This window comes from Dysidea avara, chromosome 5 (genome assembly GCF_963678975.1).
Source record: "Dysidea avara chromosome 5, odDysAvar1.4, whole genome shotgun sequence".
NCBI classification, from domain to species: domain Eukaryota; kingdom Metazoa; phylum Porifera; class Demospongiae; order Dictyoceratida; family Dysideidae; genus Dysidea; species Dysidea avara.
In genome coordinates, this window is record NC_089276.1 from 22,884,066 (window position 1) to 22,902,885 (window position 18,820).

An 18,820-nucleotide genomic window follows, 5' to 3' on the forward strand; every position below is an offset into this window, starting at 1 on the left:
GCTGTAACACTGCAATCAATATTTAGCATAGTTACAACTTCTGCTTAGCATTGGATTGTATAGTTTAAATTACTAGCTACTTACACACTTTACAATATAAAAATATGGCACTTGTAAAAATGTGACTGTTCTATTAGAGTATCTCGATCTACTTCAAGCATTGACTAATTCAAGTGAAGAAGCTACGCCCCTGCCAAGGGATCTTGTGAAATGAAATGAGAATAGTAAAGAAAAGGCAAGTATGTACAGAGACAATAGAGGGGTGCGTAATTATGTCCTGTTGTAAATAAACGCCTTTAAAATTTATATTACTACTAAATAAGCGCACCAGAATAGGCTTGTGTGGCTGTTGTCTCCAAGGTTGTCTCATTACTTGTCTTTTCGTGTTGAAGGGATTTAGTCACAATTGGTGAGTTTAATTATACATGTATTTGTGTTGTAAAACTTAATTGCAAAAAGGCGATTAGCACATCATGATAAACATGTATTTGTCACAGTAGAGTCTCTCACGATTATTAGACATTGGACCAGGGTAAAAAATTTACTGCTATATTTAGAGGTTGTAGCGTTTGTATATCTTAGTATCTTAATAAATAATCCTACATGATCACTAATCACTAATAGTACAGTGAAAGCTGGTCATTATTCAGGCCGTAGGGACAAAAATTTTCTGACCTAGCTTAAAGAGGTGGCTGCATTTTGCACCTTAAAAAAGGTAAGAAGCATACTGTTCTAACTGGCTATAGAGATGGATTTAGTGTGTGACAACGTATGAGACAGTGAGTGCTGGCAGCAAGGGGGCAGCCAATCTGTTAGAGCACCAAAGGCACTGCTTCAGACTTAGGCAGTTGGCTGTCAGCCCAAAGTGTAAAAAGTTTCACTATTGGTCCTTATAAGCTCCTGATGAAGAAAGTGATGAAGTCATTATCCATATATAGGATATATTTTTCACATAACACAGCATTCCAATGGTTTAGTGGTGACCACAACACTGCCTGAGTTAAACTGTGGTGAGATTTGAGACTACCGGAAGCCCTGGAATGCCTTCAACACATGAAATACCAAATATCTAATGCCTGGCTTTCATCCACAGTGGACCTGTCTTGGTGGCCACTTGTACAGAAGGGAAACAGCTGCCACACAGTCTTTCGAGCGAGCAGCTAGTTTCCACACCCCTTAATTATCAATTTGTAAAATCTTGAGCAAAATTGTGTGTACAAGCAAGTGTGATGTTGTGCATTGGCAGTGCCGTGTATATGGTTGCTGCCTAGCAGTGACACATCACGAGTATTGAAGTCACAATGTGTTACTGTATCATCCATCTCTGAATGTGTCATTTTGTGTAGAGAGCAATCTTCCACAAGTGACCTGCAGGTTTCAGTGTATATTGTTAACTATTAATATTGTTCACCATTGTGAACTATATGTACAGTGAAACCTCACTTAGCGGCCACTTCTTTAATAAGACCACCTCATTATATTGGCCACCTCTAGTAGATCCCAAATATAGCTAAGCAGTACTTTATGACCTCATTAATAAGGCCACCTTGTTATTCAGGCCAAATTTTTGGTTCCACAGCTGGCCATATTAATGAGGTTTCATTGTACTTATGTGAATTTTTATTTTTCGTAACTTTTCTTCAGGTTTACTGATGGGCACTGTGAAGCATTGTTGACTGGTCCGTACATAATGTGGTGACTTGAAATGCTAAAACAGTACGTAGCATGTCTTGTATGTACATGTAATGTGTTGTAATGTGTCCACACATCCACACATCTTAGAAATAAATATAAATGTATTCTCTATACTCAGTTTCATTGTGCCACTGGGTCATAAGTGGGTTGAGTATGGATCATCCAGGACATTTGGGTCACATTTGTCCTGGCCAAGTGGATCTCATCCACTGACAGAATATACAGATCAGATCATGTGTATAAATTACGGTGGAACTTGTTTATTGCCACCTTTACTCAATAAGCAGGTAACAGTGTATAAATTCTCAATTGGAATTGGCTTTTCAAGAGAGGTTGTCTTTCTATACTGGTGGCCATTAAGACAGGTTGTACTGATAGAGTGTACATACTAGAGATGCAACAATATCCTCCACTTAGTGTTGTTTGATAGTGATGCAATGGAGACTATGTATTGTTGCATTTAAATACTATGCGAGAGAGCAAATTACGTGGGGGGGGGGAGGGGGGCGACTAAATTCAAATTTCAAACTAGCCATTCTCGAAAACATATGTTTCAATCTAAACGAAACTTTTAGAACAGTTTAAAGACACATTGCCCTATATGCCAAGCGAGTATTGCGGAAAACAACAATCTGGGTTTTGTATTTGGCCTCTAGGTCGACTGAGGACGACTGAAACTTCGTTTGGTGCTGAAATTACGACTGTAGGATAATCATGTATGGTGAAATCGATGATGTGAATCTTGAGGCGATTGAGTGAATACTGAAGCGATAGCAGGGCAATCAATGTTTGGAATGCACAAAGGAACGCAAGGCATACACCTGCGGTTGCGTCTAACCGCATGCGATAAATAAAAAAATGAAACTTCCCCTTTGATGTCGGCAATCTCGATCACGAAACAATCGGCATGGATTTGCTTCACTGCTTGTATGGTAGTTACTAGTGACACGATGAGTTCAACTCTAGAGTTTCAGAGGGATAGCATAAGTGGCGGGTGAGTTACAGGACGGCCGAATTTGACAATGTTCGTTCCTGTAATATCCTCACGTAGTGGTCGCGTCATGACTCACGGTAGTGAGTCGCACGGCCAGTAAAGCAGAAACACGCCGCAGACAATAAATGACGCGACCACTATCATTTATTGTCTGCGGCGCGCGTTTCTGCTTTACTGGCCGTGCGACTCACTACCGTGAGTCTTGATTAATTACCGGTAAAGGTACTGCCTGTATACCGGGTCAACACAAATCATAAGATGGCTATACAAAAATAAATCTAGAATTAGCTAAGTGAGCACAGCTTAATTGTTATAATGCTAGGGCACATGCTGCTGCTGGACTTCAATAGGTCCTCTGGTTTCCATGCAGCTGTGCCATGACCATTGCCAGTATACCAGATGTGGACTAGTGGCAAGTTTGTCCACTTTTGCTGCTGTCTGTCCCTTCCAGTTAGGAAGGCCATGTGACCCAGACAGTGTAGTGGAGAAGTAAGGAAGGAAGCTGTTTTAAATTAATAATTACAATTATTGGAGGGAGTGATATACCTGTATTAAATATTTAAATCCAAAATAGTGGTTAGAATCAATCATTAATACACAAATAAAACCTTTCTGAGTTCAAATCGTAAAATTCTTAGTATTTCATTTGGTTGTCACATCATGGCATTGTCACATTTTGCTTTTACCATTGATGAAATTGAGAATTTGTGCAGGAAAGGGAGATGAGAAAACACCGAACCAGCCAACATAAAAACCCTGTTTTCATCTTATAGTTATACTGCAAATCACCTCACCTGTAACATTTAAAGTAACCAATGATGTAAGTAACTAATGTGTAATGTGTGTGTGTTGCACACACACGCACACACACACACACACACACACACACACACACACACACACACACACACACACACACACACACACACACACACACACACACACACACACACACACTACACACATTACACACACACACTACACACACACACTACACACACACACACTACACACACACACACACACACACACACTACACACACACACACACGCACACACACACACACACACACACACTACACACACACACACACATTACACACACACACACTACACACACGCACACACACACACACACACACACACACACACACACACACACACACACACACACACACATACACACGCACACCTTCCTTCCTTCCTTCCAATGTACTGTAGCTACAAGCATTGATATAATTTTATTTATTTATTTATTTATTATTGAGGCTTTGCAGCACAAGTGCTGAAGGTCTGTAGGACACCTGGTCTTACAGCCTGTTTAAAGTTGTTACAGAAAGTGTGTTTGAAAAGGTGGAGAAAGGAGAAAAAATCCATGACTGGATCTAGGCAGCCTCAAACCTGCAGCTACACTAGTAATCCGGCACTAAACAGCCATTATCATCAGTGATCAGAGATAATGATGTAAATGTCAATACAATGATAGTGCTATGTTGGGAGTGTAAGGTGACAAAATTTCAGTTTGGTACCATACACACAAGTTAAGTTATGGGTTGCCAAGTACATGAAATTAAGGCTATATGACCCCTTTTTGTAGATCCGGTCACACATATCATACATATATAGCAACAACAATGTGGGATGTTGTAAACCTTGTAATAGTAAGCACCTTTCTAGCTAGTATATGGGTAAGTATTTATGCCAGTATAACAGTATGACAGAAATCATGAATAATTGAGATAGTTATATAGCAAGCATAAACTAGTTGCAAAATCAATTAGATACATGTACTCCATGCAACAGCATGTTTACATGTGACCGGTACCTGCAAAAACAGGGCATGTGGGCACAAACTACACCCCATCATTCTACAGGCCATATTTTAGTACTGGAAAAGAATATTTGCATTCTGCAACTTGCATCATAAAGCCAATCCAATGCTCTTCATTGTCATAGCATAATGGTATAAAAAGTTATGAGTGATGAAAGTTTGAAAAGGTAGGTCAAAATCATGTGCCCACATGCCCTATTTTCACAGGTCCAGTCACATATTATCAACTTAATAAAAGTGGCAGAAAGGGAAAAGCTTCACCTCAGTTGGCAGCAGCCTTCAAAATGACCCAAAATTATATTTTCTATTTTTGTAGGTCCAAGATCAATATAATGATTGATATACTCTGATAGAATAATCATATAGTTACTGTATTAAAGCAGTCTACAAAGAGCTTCATAATAAAATGTGTCAAAAATTTTAAACTATCAGCCCTCATATCAGCCAGCATAATACAAGTGAAGCTCTTGTCATCCCACCAGTGTATATGCCTACAACTCCACACTTGCTATACAGTTCATACTATGACATTGTAACACTAAAATTCTTTTCCACAATAAAATCACATTTTGTTATGTATTTATCTGTTTATCCACACTTCCTACTACCTGTGTTGCAGCACATAAGCCACCCACCCTACAGTCATTTGATCTATATAGCAATCAAATGGTCTTGAAAACTCCATCATGAAGTATAGAAGATGTCTACAAACATTTATATATAGTTGTTAATATGTTAAGAGACCAAGCCAGGCAGAGGCTCTTAAACATGTGATGTGTGTTATAGAACAACTTTTAGCAAACATGTAGAACTTTGATAAACAGAAACTTTTGCAAAAAAAAAAATTTGAATTCACCTTTTCAGCTATAAGACACTAAGTCTAAGTCCTTGCAATTAGGTTAGGTAATCCTAAGGCTGCAGCACATGTTGCTGTCAGACCTTCAGTGCTGGTCACTGTAAAGCGCTAATAACAGTAAATACTTTAGGTTTAAGGAAGAAAGTCCATCCCTCCTGGAGGAGACTGAATGTGGCCCCGACTAGACATTGGGTGACCTGAAGTTCGAATCCTGGGGTTGGAGGGATTTTTTTCCTTACTTTGGCCCCTTTTCTGTTACACCTTTTCAGCTATAAGTCACTAAGTCTAAGTCCTTGCAATTAGGTCCTAAGGCTGCAGCACATGTTGCTGTCAGACCTTCAGTGCTGGTCACTGTAAAGCGCTAATAACAATAACAATACGGAATCCATACATCTATAGCCAAGGCACAAGGGTCAAGTACATGCAGATAAGACATGTATAGATGCATACTTGTGTTTAACTGTCTTATGCATGACATCATGGATCATCATGATTAGTAAAAATGCTACTAGCACAGTAGCCAAACATCATGTGATGCTTGCCTATCTACACATACAGAAATACGTAACCACATAACTATTCAACTGAGAGGACAACTATTCAACTGAGAGGACTGGCCAAGCACTGTTGACATGTAGGACTGAGCCTTCTGAATTATAACTACTTAGCATGTGCATGAAATTAGTCAACATGAAATCTGTAGCTAGCACACTAGCCTGCAAGGTACAATGTGGTACTTTTGTTGGACTCCTGATACAGGTCACTTCGTTTTTATAGACTACGTTATTGACCATAATCATGCATGTGCCAAAAATCTTATTACAGTGTATACGTACATATGTAATTTACATATCATATGTTGCATTACATGAAACAAATTGTATTAGCAGTAGAGCATGTTTGCATGTTACAGTCACACTTTTTGTGCTGAAGCAAGTTTACAAGGTGAGTTGTAGGCACCACAAGGCCAGTGACCATTGTAGACTGCCAAACAGATATAGCAGAAACGTGTACGGCAGGTTGGACAAGTCATGTGCTTGCAGGCTTCTTTGTGATTGATTGCCTTTTTACAACTGGGACAAGCACGCACTTCAGGAACTTTCACTCCAAACAGCACCTTTGTTTTGCAGGTGCTGAGAATCTTTTGGTAATCTGCATTTGGATCACAAGGAATATTTCCACAGTTACTGTAACTGTCTTTGTTAATCCACTCTTTTTGACAGGACCAGCAAAACTCATATGGAGTCCCTCGTTTTTGACAAATGTGACAATTCATTCTTGTACCATTACCACTTCTCTCAATGAAACCACTACACTGTGGACATTCAAGAAAACCTTGTTCACGAAACACATTTTTAGCCAAACCAGTTTCTAATGATTCCTTTTCTTTTGGTTTTAACCCTCTCTTCACAATTTCAGAAGCCTTCCATTCAGCACAACAGTTCCTTATAGGACAAATGATTCTAACTTTGCGTTTCTTGACCTCACCATCAACATATTCAGCCAGTCCATCAGGAGTCACAGCGTGACCACATGGCATTTCAACCCTTTTGGATATATCATCATCATCAACATGTAAAAATATACATTTGTTCTTGGACAGCCTTACAGTTGGATGAATATCTCTGCCACAAATTTGTGCTCCACCACCGACAACTCGCTGGACAAGTGTGATATTTGAGTTTGCTACTACGTCAAAATCTTGCAGTGTATCATTACTGTCTGCAGGTAGGATTTGGTTGGTAAAGAATAAAATTGTGTTTCCCAACTCCACATTAACCCTTTCACAGACTTTCTGGTAGAGTTCCCTGATGGTTGCTGTCTACACAATTAAAGTACAGACAACATGGTTATCAACATATTTGTACTATATATCATTTCATTACCAATGTGTCAAATTTGTGTTTATAAACACAGCAATTTAAATCAGAATAGATGCTTAAAAGCTGTATACACTGATAGTAAGGCAGTCAAAGCGACAAACTAAGTAACCAAAACAACAAGAAGTTTATCTACAAGGCACACTATATATATATATACTATAAATACATACCTCTTTAATGATCATGCTTATCCTATCTGTCCTTCTACCTGTAACACTAATAAAGATGGTAATCATACCAGCCATGGCTTCTGTACTACAGTGAATCTAATAGACTGATGCCACCGCATACTAGTAGGTAACTATTTATTAGTAGGTAACTATTTATACGTAGCAATGTGCATGTAGTTGTGAATACATGCAGATACATGCAATTATGCACCTTGTATTTTTGTATAGTTGGAAGTCCCTTATATATAGACCAAGAATTTAAATTTTATATTGCAAATCAACTTTAAGAAGTGATCCATGATGACATCTACAATCAGGTAATTATGTGCTTGTACTTATCAATGTGTGTACTATGTTTGCTGGTGTAAGTACAGAGGAATATATATTTACGTATATATCCTTCATTTTGTACACTGTACAGATTAAGACAAGAGTTGAAAGATTTACATAAGTCTGCTCTACTCAAGAGTAATGGTATTTCAGTACAACTACCCAGTGACTCCAATATCCATTTGTGGAATGTCAATATCTTGGCACCAAAGAAATCACTATATGAAGGTACAGGAGTCTGTGTGAATCTTGCATATGTATGTTTTAGTGAATTATAGACTATGTATGTACCATCCTAGTTGGCCTGATGTCTGACTGTGTGAAATAATGACTCCTATCATAGGCATAACCATTGAAACATATACGTAGCTATACTTTTAACACAACTTCTCATAATTCTGCAAATACATGTGCTACTCAATTGGCACAACTTAAATAAGCATGCAGGTTGCTATGAACCCAGTGGTTTTAAATAATGATGATTATTACCTATTTATCTTTTACTATATATGTGTATATATACCTGTCTGCATAATATTTTTTTAAACTTCATTAATTTAATTTCATGACAATCAATAACACTTCCAGCACCCATCATGATCATGATTTTATTTGTCACTCCAGGAACCACTTTTAAACTGGAAATAATATTATCGTATCCTTTACACAAATACTTTTAATCCTACACATCATCACACCTTTCTCCTTAACTGTATGACTGAAGGCAGAAGTATCCATTTGAGCCACCAAAGGTAGAGATTACAGTATAGTATATGGTAAACAGTTTTTACTCTTACTTTAGATAGTAAAGTTTGTTCACCCAATACCCTATCATCTTAATGTGAGTCAGTCAGATGGACAAGTGTGCATTGGATTGCTTAAGCCAGATCAGTGGGATCCATCCACCAGTTGTATTGAGAGCATCCTTAATGCTATTGCTGTCACCTTAGCACAACCACAACTGGATAGTTATGTGGACGATGATGTAAATAGCATCTACCTCCATAACAGAAGGTTGTATGAAGAGAAGGCAAGATGCAGTGTGAAGAAATGACTAACTATAGAACTACTCTTCACCACCTATTTGTATGTATGTAACCAGTATATATGATAATAACTATACATTGCATTATTCTTTGATTTCATTATTAAAGTCAGCAACATGGAAAAATCATACACAAACCAGCAACTGTGTATACAAGCACTATAACACAAACATCTCTATGCTGTTAGCTATAGATATAGCACTTGAGGTGTATTACGAGGATATGATGTTGACAAGTCATGCAACAATGATAAAAAATATTATGTGAAAGAAGCCAGGTTGTGTAATAGCATAAAATTCCCTAGTAAGTGTCTATAATGGGTTTTCTTGGAATTCTGCTGGGTATTTAGTTAGCGGTATTTTTGTAGTCAAACATCCACACTGTTATTATCTGATGTGCGTCCTAAGTTGGGCCTAATGCAACACTATTAATCATGCACTGGAGTTAGATATGTATACACATGGATTACTATATAATACTTTAATATGAAATGCCTAGTGTACTAGACTTGTGTAATGATACTGATGAACCAGACTAAAATCAAAACTATGCTATATATACATATAATAAACATGTAACAAAGGACTTTATTCCAAATAAAACATTAGACCCAATTCTTGGGTGATATAACAACTAAATTATAAATATACATCTACACTGTATCCTACTATGAACTATAGAATTTTAAGTCTTCCAGATGTACAGTCATGTAAACAAATGACATATCAAAGAAACTTCTATCTAACTAGGTTATTTAAAGTGGTCCAAATTTCATAAACTACTTTGTATCTTGTAAGCTAAGAGACAAAATTGTTTAGGAAGCATTGCACTCAAACGTACGTGATCACATATACTAAACTGCTGCTCTGTACATTAATATGTATGGAATAAAGGCCTGTGTCATCATAATAATTATGAAGCATCAATTTTATCTTTGCAAGCAGTGTATGTGGGTAATTTAGAATAGTCAAGTATAAGTCATTGCAAAGCAACAGCAGCTACATGTACTTTTTAGTCATGAGCCATATCACATATGGGTGCTTATAATGTCAATATCCTTGGGAATCTTTGGCTGCATGAATTCCAGGAATTGGATGGCTCACCAAATTAGGTACTATACACTAAATGTAAGATTATTTGAAGCTCTCATCATGCAGCATACCTGAATCAGTGGCATAGTGCTTCTTATGATGTTTGTACAGTCATGTTTACATTAACGTAGGATATTGTATACTATAAGCAAGTAGCATCTTGAGTAGCAATTAAATATGTACAATAATTCTCATACCCATCACTAGTACTGGCCTATGTATATATTCTCATCAACATGATGAGTACATATATTAATTTTACCACTGAACCCATGAACACCATGATGCAGGCAACAAAAACATAGTGAGCTCTACTCAAATGGTTCCAGCAATGTATATACTGAATGTGAAAGGGTTGTCTTTTTAAAAACTGTATATCATTCCAGAAATGATGTTGCAATCACTCCACAGGGTTGTGTGTACATGATACGCCAGCAAGCCAACATAAGTATATAGTTTTTAGTTTCTACAAACCCATATAAATTAATTTCATTATTATAACTAAGGATCATGTTAAAGAAGCCAGAAACCTCAAACAAAATACTTATTCAGTAATTTTCCAAGAATAACCAATAGCAATGGGTCTGGGATTTTTTAAGGCTTTGAGTTGATATGATTTTGACTCCCTGCATTCACAGTCTTTAAGTATCCTTCTCACAGAACTGTAGTGGAATACTATGTTTAGTGTGTGTACTCAAGGTTGCCATCTATAATATTATACCTGTAGGCAATGTGTACATTGTTGAACATATGTAGTGACTAGCTTATAGTTAGTAAGCAATCTAGTCTATAACATCACTCAACAACAGTATACATTTTATGAAGTTTCAATTTTGTATCTAAATCTGTAAAAGTTTAGTTACAGGGCCATGAAGTTAATGGTGTTTAATAAGTTATACAACACGCACACACAATAGACTGCATAAAAAACTGCTGTTATTAACTAAAGATGGCAGCAAATTTTATATTAAGTATTTGAAAGTTTCTTAATTGGACATTTATGATAATCACTGTCAAGAAACCACTGCCAGAATTCTAATAGCTTGTCTGAGAGTAACGAGCTTACCTTTTAGTCTACTGGGATACACTGACTTCTTAGACTTTACTTAGGTAGTAACTATAAAATCTATTGGAAATTTTAAACTCCCATCAAGCATTCTGCATGTGTGTAGAAGTATTCACCTCAAATCACTTGCTTTATAATAAGCTGCCCTTATTATTGAGGTACTTCCATCCTTCAGAAGATGTGGTCAATCAGCCATCTATAAACTGTTTTAAGGACGTTTTGTTAAATCATCTGAATTTACTTTGATTTTGTTTTGTATCTGTGTGTTATACTCCTTGATGGAGTCCTATACAGTAATAAAAAAAAATTTAAATCCTTACTTTGTAGTACAGTTGTCATTTTATATGCTCCTTAAGGTAGAAAACTTTTACTATACCAAGTATCAACACATGCAGGTGTGGATATAAATGTAAATCATAACATACCCATCTTTTAGTGAGTTTATATGATACTGGGGTATTTTCTCAATACTGTACCGTTATTTTTAAAAATTCAATTATAATACGATACACCCATCTTTAACTTACAGAGTCCCCAAACAACATTAAAGTTGCAAAACTAAGTTTCATTTAAACCAATTTACAGTCGGTTTTCCAAGGGTGAAGAATCATATATAGCCACATTGGTTTTTAGCATTGACTGGTAAACTATCTACACTTGCTTCATACCAAATGCATATGACCTCCAACAATCTGTTTCACATTTTTGCTCTCGAATTATGAACACATGTTATAGCTGTTGAAGTTTTGTAACATGTAGCACAATGAACTGATTGGATGGGTGCATGGTATTGTCACTGAATAGTAATAGTTATCATACTTCATACATTAAAGTAGAAGAGTCGAACTAATATATGAAGGGTAGACTGTTTTGTATAACTGAAAAGATATTGAGCCTTGGTAACTATAAATTACTTTAATTATAGAATACACATCTATTGACAAAATACACTAATTGAACAGTCACTTACGTAGGTGTTTGAATAGTTCATGATTTGATTTACCAACAATTGGATTATCGATTCTCCACTCTAATCAGTGCTTAATATCCAAATGAAATAGAATACATCAGCTTTCAAAATATTAGTGCTCAATTTGTGGGGAGTACTGGGGACCATTTGAAATTTCTGCCCCTAAACAGCAATTTAAATTTCTGCGATTGAGTGTACAATCAAAGTTATTTTTAAAAAACTGATATGCACTAATGGAAGAGTTGATTACTTTGACATTCAGTTTATATAGTAAGTTCTATTTAAAGTTCCACTATATTTCAGTACAAACAGGGGTAGGGTGCTCACATCACACATACACAGTTCTGTTGCTATTCCAAGTAAAGATATCATCTTTAAATAAAAAGTGAATTATCAATGCACATCATACGTGACCACAATAGCTGTGATGAAAATTTACAAGTACAAAGCTAATGATATAAAACATCTATGTAAGTACTGGCTCAGTATAATGTACTAAACTCCCAAGTCCCAATCATGATAATGATAATTGGAAAGGCAGTACAATGCTGATTACATATAATGAAAAAAAGTAAATCATCATCTCCATGATCATGAAATAACAATATATTGTTGCAAACATCAATAAGTTTCCAATAGATACACGTAAAGCTGCAAATGGTTCATGCAATCTAAAAGATAAATTATTGACTTCAATTTTTTGTAAATTCAGGGATACAATGACATCACAGTACATGATATTAGCAATGATATGGACACTGCATGGTAGAATGTTGTGCAGTCAGTTGTGCACTAGTGCAAGTGCATAGCAGAATAACCTGTACATTGCAATTAACCTCTGCATAGAAATACGTATAGACCATGCATTTTGCAATTGAAATTTCCTCCATAAAATCTGAACATCTTCCATGTTATTGATCCAGCCATGAGTGTTGTTTTGTATGCGTGCAGTGTTTACGTTAGAACTCCTTGGCATGGTCTTCAATCAAGTTCCAATTTTCATTTTAAATGGATCAGTTCTAGTTTTAAATGGATTCTAGATTGATAGCTAACCATACAAGTACACAGAAAAATTTGAAATTTTCGACTAGAGTAGGGACCATAGCACATTGATAAAAAGTACTAAAACAAGCTGGAGTAGTGCATGATATTAAATCACAGTAAAACAACAAGAAGTGTTATATCCCTACTGTGCATTTCCATAATGGTATCTTTAGCACAGTAGGGATATAACATTTCTTATTGTTTTACTGTGATTTAATATCATGCACTACTCCAGCTTGTTTCTCACTACAGGACAATTTGGCCTTGAAAATCCAATAAAGATTTCAAAGAAACCTATGAAAAGTCAAAATTTCATTGGTGTCCCCAATGAATTTTTATTTTCATAGTATTTTCATTGGAAAAATCAATGAATATCCAATGAAAGTAACCAATGAAAATCCTATGAAAAATAATTTCATGGAGTATTCATTGGTAAAGTTTCAATGGATTTTCATAGGTTTAGTATGTGAAAATGTAATGAAAATTCTTGGCCACCCATTGAAATTTTGACTTTTCAGAGGGTTTTTGACATTTTCAGAGGTTTTCAAAATTGCTTTTTTTTCTTTATTCTTTATTATTAATTACTAGACAGGCAGCACAGCTGGTTTGCCTAGGATGTAAATCACAGAACACGTTACAATCAATAAGTTAAAGTATGTATGCTACATTGTGTATGCTACAGTTACTAATAATAAACAGTGCATGTGTTGATTACAATTACTATTCATAAATAATAAGTTACAGCATACAGTACATACATATAATTGCTAGTTATAATCAATCAGTGAGTTATAGTGCATATATTACAATAAAAAAGAAAAGTTACGATAATATAGTTATACAATTAATAACTTACGTAGTTGATTAGTAAAATTATCTAGAGTAGCAGCTTCGATAGCAGAAATGGGTAGTAAGTTCCAATCACGAAAGGATTTTAGAAAGTAACTATTTTGATAAAAATTAGTTCTAGCAGTAGGTATATTGAAGTGAAAATAATGTTGAAATCTAGTGAAGGGTGTGGTGGTAGTGGCTGTAATATAGGTAGGTATTTCTAGTGAAACTGAATTGTGTAGTCCTTGGTATAAGATAGAGAGCCTTGAAATTTGTCTTCTAATGTTCAATGCGGGCCATTGCAACTCTGAAAGCATGCTGGTCACACTGTTTTCCCAGTTGTAGTTAGATTTTACCCATCTGGCAGCAATTCTCTGCACCCTCTCAATGGCTTGGATATCTTTAGATAAGTGAGGATCCCAGACTGAGGATGCATACTCTAGTTTTGGTCGAATTAGTCCCAGGTAAGCAGCGGATTTAACTGATTCATCACAATTGTTTAAGTTACGTCTCACAAAGTTTAGTGACTTTATTGCATTACTAGTGATGTTGCTAATGTGTGGAGAGAATGACATTGATGAGTGGAATAGGACTCCAAGATATAGATGCTGATTTGTACGAGTAAGTGCTTCATCGTCTATGTAATACTGGAACTCAGGTGGTGAGGTAGATCTAGAACAGGTGAGTATAGCACATTTGTTGGTATTTAGGCTCATCTGCCATCGCTTAGTCCATTGGATGATGTAGTTTAAGTCCTGTTGTAAAAGATGATGATCTTGTTCTGAGTGAATGACAAGGTATAGTACACAGTCATCTGCAAATAGTCTGACACTGGATGTGATGTTAGTAGTAATGTCATTGATGTATAATAAAAACATTAGTGGGCCTAAGACTGTACCCTGTGGAACTCCTGAATCAACATGAATAGATGTTGAACTGTGACCCTTGATGACTACCCTTTGCGTTCTCTTTGTTAGCCAGCTGAATATCCAATTATAGATGTTGCCTTGAATTCCATAATGGTGTAGTTTCTTCATTAAGCGTTGGTGTGGTACAGTATCAAATGCTTTACGGAAATCGATGAACACTAGGTCAACTGCATGGTGATGATCCAGTGATAGCTGGATTTTTTCTACAATATTAAGTAATTGGGTCTCGCAAGAGTGATTGGGTCTGAAGCCGTACTGTTTATCACAAAGTATTTGGTAAGCAGTCAAGTGCTTTCATTGGGTTTTCATGAGAACTCTTCCAGTAGTGTCAGTACTCTTTATTGATGTGCTATGGTCCCTACTCTAGTTGAAAATTCCAAATGTTAACTTTTTTGTAAATAATTATTATGACTGGTGAACCCATGCATATACCGCGTCTGAAATGACACCGCACGCCCCACATATCATCTGAAAACTTTTTAAAGTGAAGTATCCACTACGCTTCGTTGTCAGCTATGTTTAACCCATTACGCTGCATTTCGAATCAAGAACTGTTTGAAAAGCGCCTCTGCTATCAAAATAGCCACTATGACAAATACGGACGATTTTTGTAGATCTGTGTAGGCTCTGTAGGTTTCACTAGCTGCTTTTTTCTGCTTTTTGTTTTTTATAAATATACATTAAATTAGGTTTAACTTCTAGCTAGAGATCGGGGAGGATGGGAGTGCCATTAGGGCCGGAATAATAATATTAATAGAAAAAAATAGACCTGTGTCCCTTACATGTATCTGCTGCAAAATATTAGAGCATATAGTATATTCAAATGTATCTAATCATTTAACATCCTTTAACATTCTATGCGATGAACAACATGGTTTCCGTCACAAAAGGAGTTGTGAAACACAATTAATTTCCACAGTAAATGACTTTAGGCCATACCTACTGGATCTTATGTTGCGCGGGCAAAACCTCAGAAAATTTGGGTAGGTAGGTCGATTTGATAATGATAATAATAATTAGTACATAATAGAAAATTAAAGTATTATGAACCATACAAAAAGAGCAACAACTACAAAAAGCGTTAATGAAACATATAGGGTGTTCTGCAGCACCATAATGTATTGCTGTACAATGAATCAAACCTCTTGAATATAAGAACTATTTCGTTTGGAATATCTTCACCATTAAAGCTCAACCTTTTGAAGGGTTTAATCCCTGAGAGGAGCCTGGTTATCCCAATAGCTGATTTTCACTAGCACATACGAGATTGACCATCTTGGCACACGTGATCCTATATCACGTGATTATCATTATCATTTCAGGTCATGAATAAAGACAGTCGGTCGGGCCCGTGCAACATAAAATCCAATAGGTATGGCCTTAGTAAGGCCTTTGATAAGGTTCCACATTCCCGACTCTACCTCAAGCTCCAACATTATGGGATTGATGGATCTATCCTATTGTGGATTAAGTCCTTTTTAACTTGCAGATCCCAGTATGTAGTGCTAGAAGGGAAAAACAGCTACTCTAAACAAGTTCTCTCTGGTGTACCCCAAGGTACTGTACTTGCACCACTTCTGTTTTTATTGTATATAAATGATCTCCCTGCTTGTGTCAATAATAAAGTTAAACTGTATGCAGATGATGTCCTACTGTACTCCTACATACATTCCGAATCCGATTGTACAGCCCTACAACAGGACCTTGACAAACTTACTGAATGGGCTCATACTTGGCTGATGGAATTTAACATTAAGAAATGTGAACACTTGAGAATTACCAATAAAAGAAATCCCATCATTTATAGCTATCATCTGGAGAATTCTATCATCTCTGAGGTTCCTCACACAAAATATCTTGGGGTCACCATTGACCAGAAACTATCATGGAATGAACACATTCAAAGAGTCACTAGCAAAGCAAACCAGGTTAATGGATTTTTGCGTCGTAATCTTCACCAATGCCCTGTTTCTGTTAAGAACAATTGTTACAAGATGATGGTCCGCCCCATTGTTGAATATGCATCCTCTGTCTGGGCCCCCCACACCCACACCAATATAAACCAACTTGAATCCATCCAAAGGAGAGCAGCCAGATTTTGCTACAATAATTTTTCTAGATTTAGTAGTGTAACAAGAATGATGTCATCATTAAATTTACCTACCCTCGAAGAAAGAAGAAACAAGTCTAAGATAACTACAATGTATAAGATAATTAATGGCAATCTAAGTATACCTACAAATGATCTAATACCTAATCATCGTCCATCAAGGGAAGGATGTTATAAACAGCTTGTCACTATGATTGACTCCTATAAATTTTCCTTTTTCCCTTCTACAATCAGACTCTGGAACACACTCCCCCCCTTTGTAATTCACTCCCCTACCTTAGATGAGTTTTGTACCAACCTGAACATGCATTATGATCACACCTGTGCACAACAATCTTTTTGATTTCTGCACAGTAACAAATATAATAATATAATAATAATAATAAATACGGACGATTTCCGTTATGAAGGGAAGCCATCAAATTGACACCTTTCACTGTCAGCGAAGATGAATGGGACACAAAGAAGGACACTGGTAAGTCCATGAAGAAGGCATTGCATGTACTTCGGTATGCCAAAAGGCACCTGTTGGGTCGAACAGTGAAAAAATCCAAGCCTATAGCCTTAGCCATTATCGAATGAGCCTTATCCGCAATTACGTCACAACGCGAAAATAACGCAAAAATGGCGAAAAGTGTGGGGGCCAAGTGGGATACTTTGTATCGAAGCGAGGTAGAGAAAAAGACAGGCAACATCTATTTAGTCCCATTACAGCAGCATACTGCATAGTAATCCTCTTCTTTATTATTGTTACTGAGCAGACAGCACAGCTGATATAAGTTCAGGGAAAAAAGCAATCAAAATAAATTTAGCTACGTACGGTAGTTACAAAGATTATAGTTATTTGAGTTCCATACAATGTTTGCAGTTCTGCCGAAAAGAGCCAATATTGTTGCTCTCAATTATGGATCCGAAGATGGTAAGTTGTTCCAATCCTTAATTGATCTGGAGTAAAAGCTCTGTTGGTGTGAATAGGTGGATGAGTTTGGTAGAATAAAATGATGTGGGTGTTATAGTCTGGTGGATCTTGTCATTGAAATAAAATGAGGAGGAATTGACAGTGAATAATCTTGATGTATAATTTTGAAAAGTGTTTGTAATCTGTTTCAGCTGAAGGCTTGGCCAAGAAAGATGCTGTAACTGAGCTGAATCGATTGAAATCATTTAGGACCCATCTAGCTGCCCTACGCTGTACTTTCTCTAGCTGCTGAATATTGTTATGGTGGTATGGGTCCCAGATGACTGCAGCGTATTCCATTGATGGTTGTACTATTGTAAGGTAGGCTGTTGTTTTGATGTTAGATGAGTAGCAACTCAGATTGCATTTCAAGAAGTTTAATGTTCTATTGGCCTTGGCAGCTATATTATTAATGTGCGGAGACCATGATAGTTTGTTATCCAATGTAGCACCAAGGTAGGAGTGTTGGTTTGATGTACCCACTGAAATTGTGATTGTTTAGCTAGCTTGTGGTTGAAAATGATTTGTGATAATGATCTGGTAAACCGCATAATAGTACATTTGGTTACATTGAATCTTAATTGCCACATAGTTGCCCATTTGTGTGGTTGATCAAGATCATGCTAAAGTTAAATGGCATCCTCCTTGGTGCATGGTGATAAAGTAAAGTCATCAGCAAACAACTGTAGTGGCGAATTTACATGTTCTGTTATATCATTAATATATAGAAGATCCATCAAAGGGCCAAGGACCGTCCCTTGAAGGGCTCCTGAGTGAACAGCAGCATAGCCGATCATTCCTCTTCTCTGGAATGAGGAAAGCTAGACGTTTGTAAAACACAATTGCTTGATCAGCCATCCCACCCGTTGCAGAGAAAACAAGAAGAGTAAAGGTGCCATGCCGAGCCATGTGGAACGCCAAATGCGACAAAAATCAGGTAAATTTTTTATTTAACATCGATATTTTGAATTCGATAAAAACCGTCACATCGATGTTTTTAAATCGATGTGATCGAT

At 36.6% G+C, this 18,820-nt stretch overlaps 2 protein-coding genes across 3 annotated transcripts; one reads left to right on the forward strand and one right to left on the reverse strand.

Annotated features, from left to right (window-relative positions):
- The first annotated feature begins 315 nt into the window (after positions 1-315).
- On the forward strand, positions 316-8,930 carry LOC136257074 (ubiquitin-conjugating enzyme E2-17 kDa-like). 2 transcript variants are annotated; one of them, XM_066050188.1, is made up of 7 exons: positions 316-409; positions 1,645-1,716; positions 7,658-7,746; positions 7,851-7,987; positions 8,348-8,414; positions 8,484-8,511; positions 8,562-8,930. In XM_066050188.1, the coding sequence occupies exons 3-7, from the start codon at positions 7,727-7,729 to the stop codon at positions 8,811-8,813; spliced, it is 504 nt and encodes a 167-aa protein (XP_065906260.1). In that variant the 5' UTR covers positions 316-409; positions 1,645-1,716; positions 7,658-7,726; the 3' UTR covers positions 8,814-8,930. The 2 variants fall into 2 exon arrangements, with proteins under 2 accessions (XP_065906260.1, XP_065906261.1); XM_066050189.1 differs by having other exon boundaries at positions 321-409; positions 8,384-8,414.
- Positions 6,173-7,590, reverse strand: LOC136257073 (E3 ubiquitin-protein ligase DDB_G0292642-like). Its single transcript, XM_066050187.1, has 2 exons — positions 7,430-7,590; positions 6,173-7,198 (listed from the first exon to the last, which is right to left on the reverse strand). Exons 1-2 carry the CDS (start codon positions 7,502-7,504, stop codon positions 6,290-6,292), a joined length of 984 nt encoding a protein of 327 aa, XP_065906259.1. The 5' UTR covers positions 7,505-7,590; the 3' UTR covers positions 6,173-6,289.
- Positions 8,931-18,820: the final 9,890 nt, after the last annotated feature.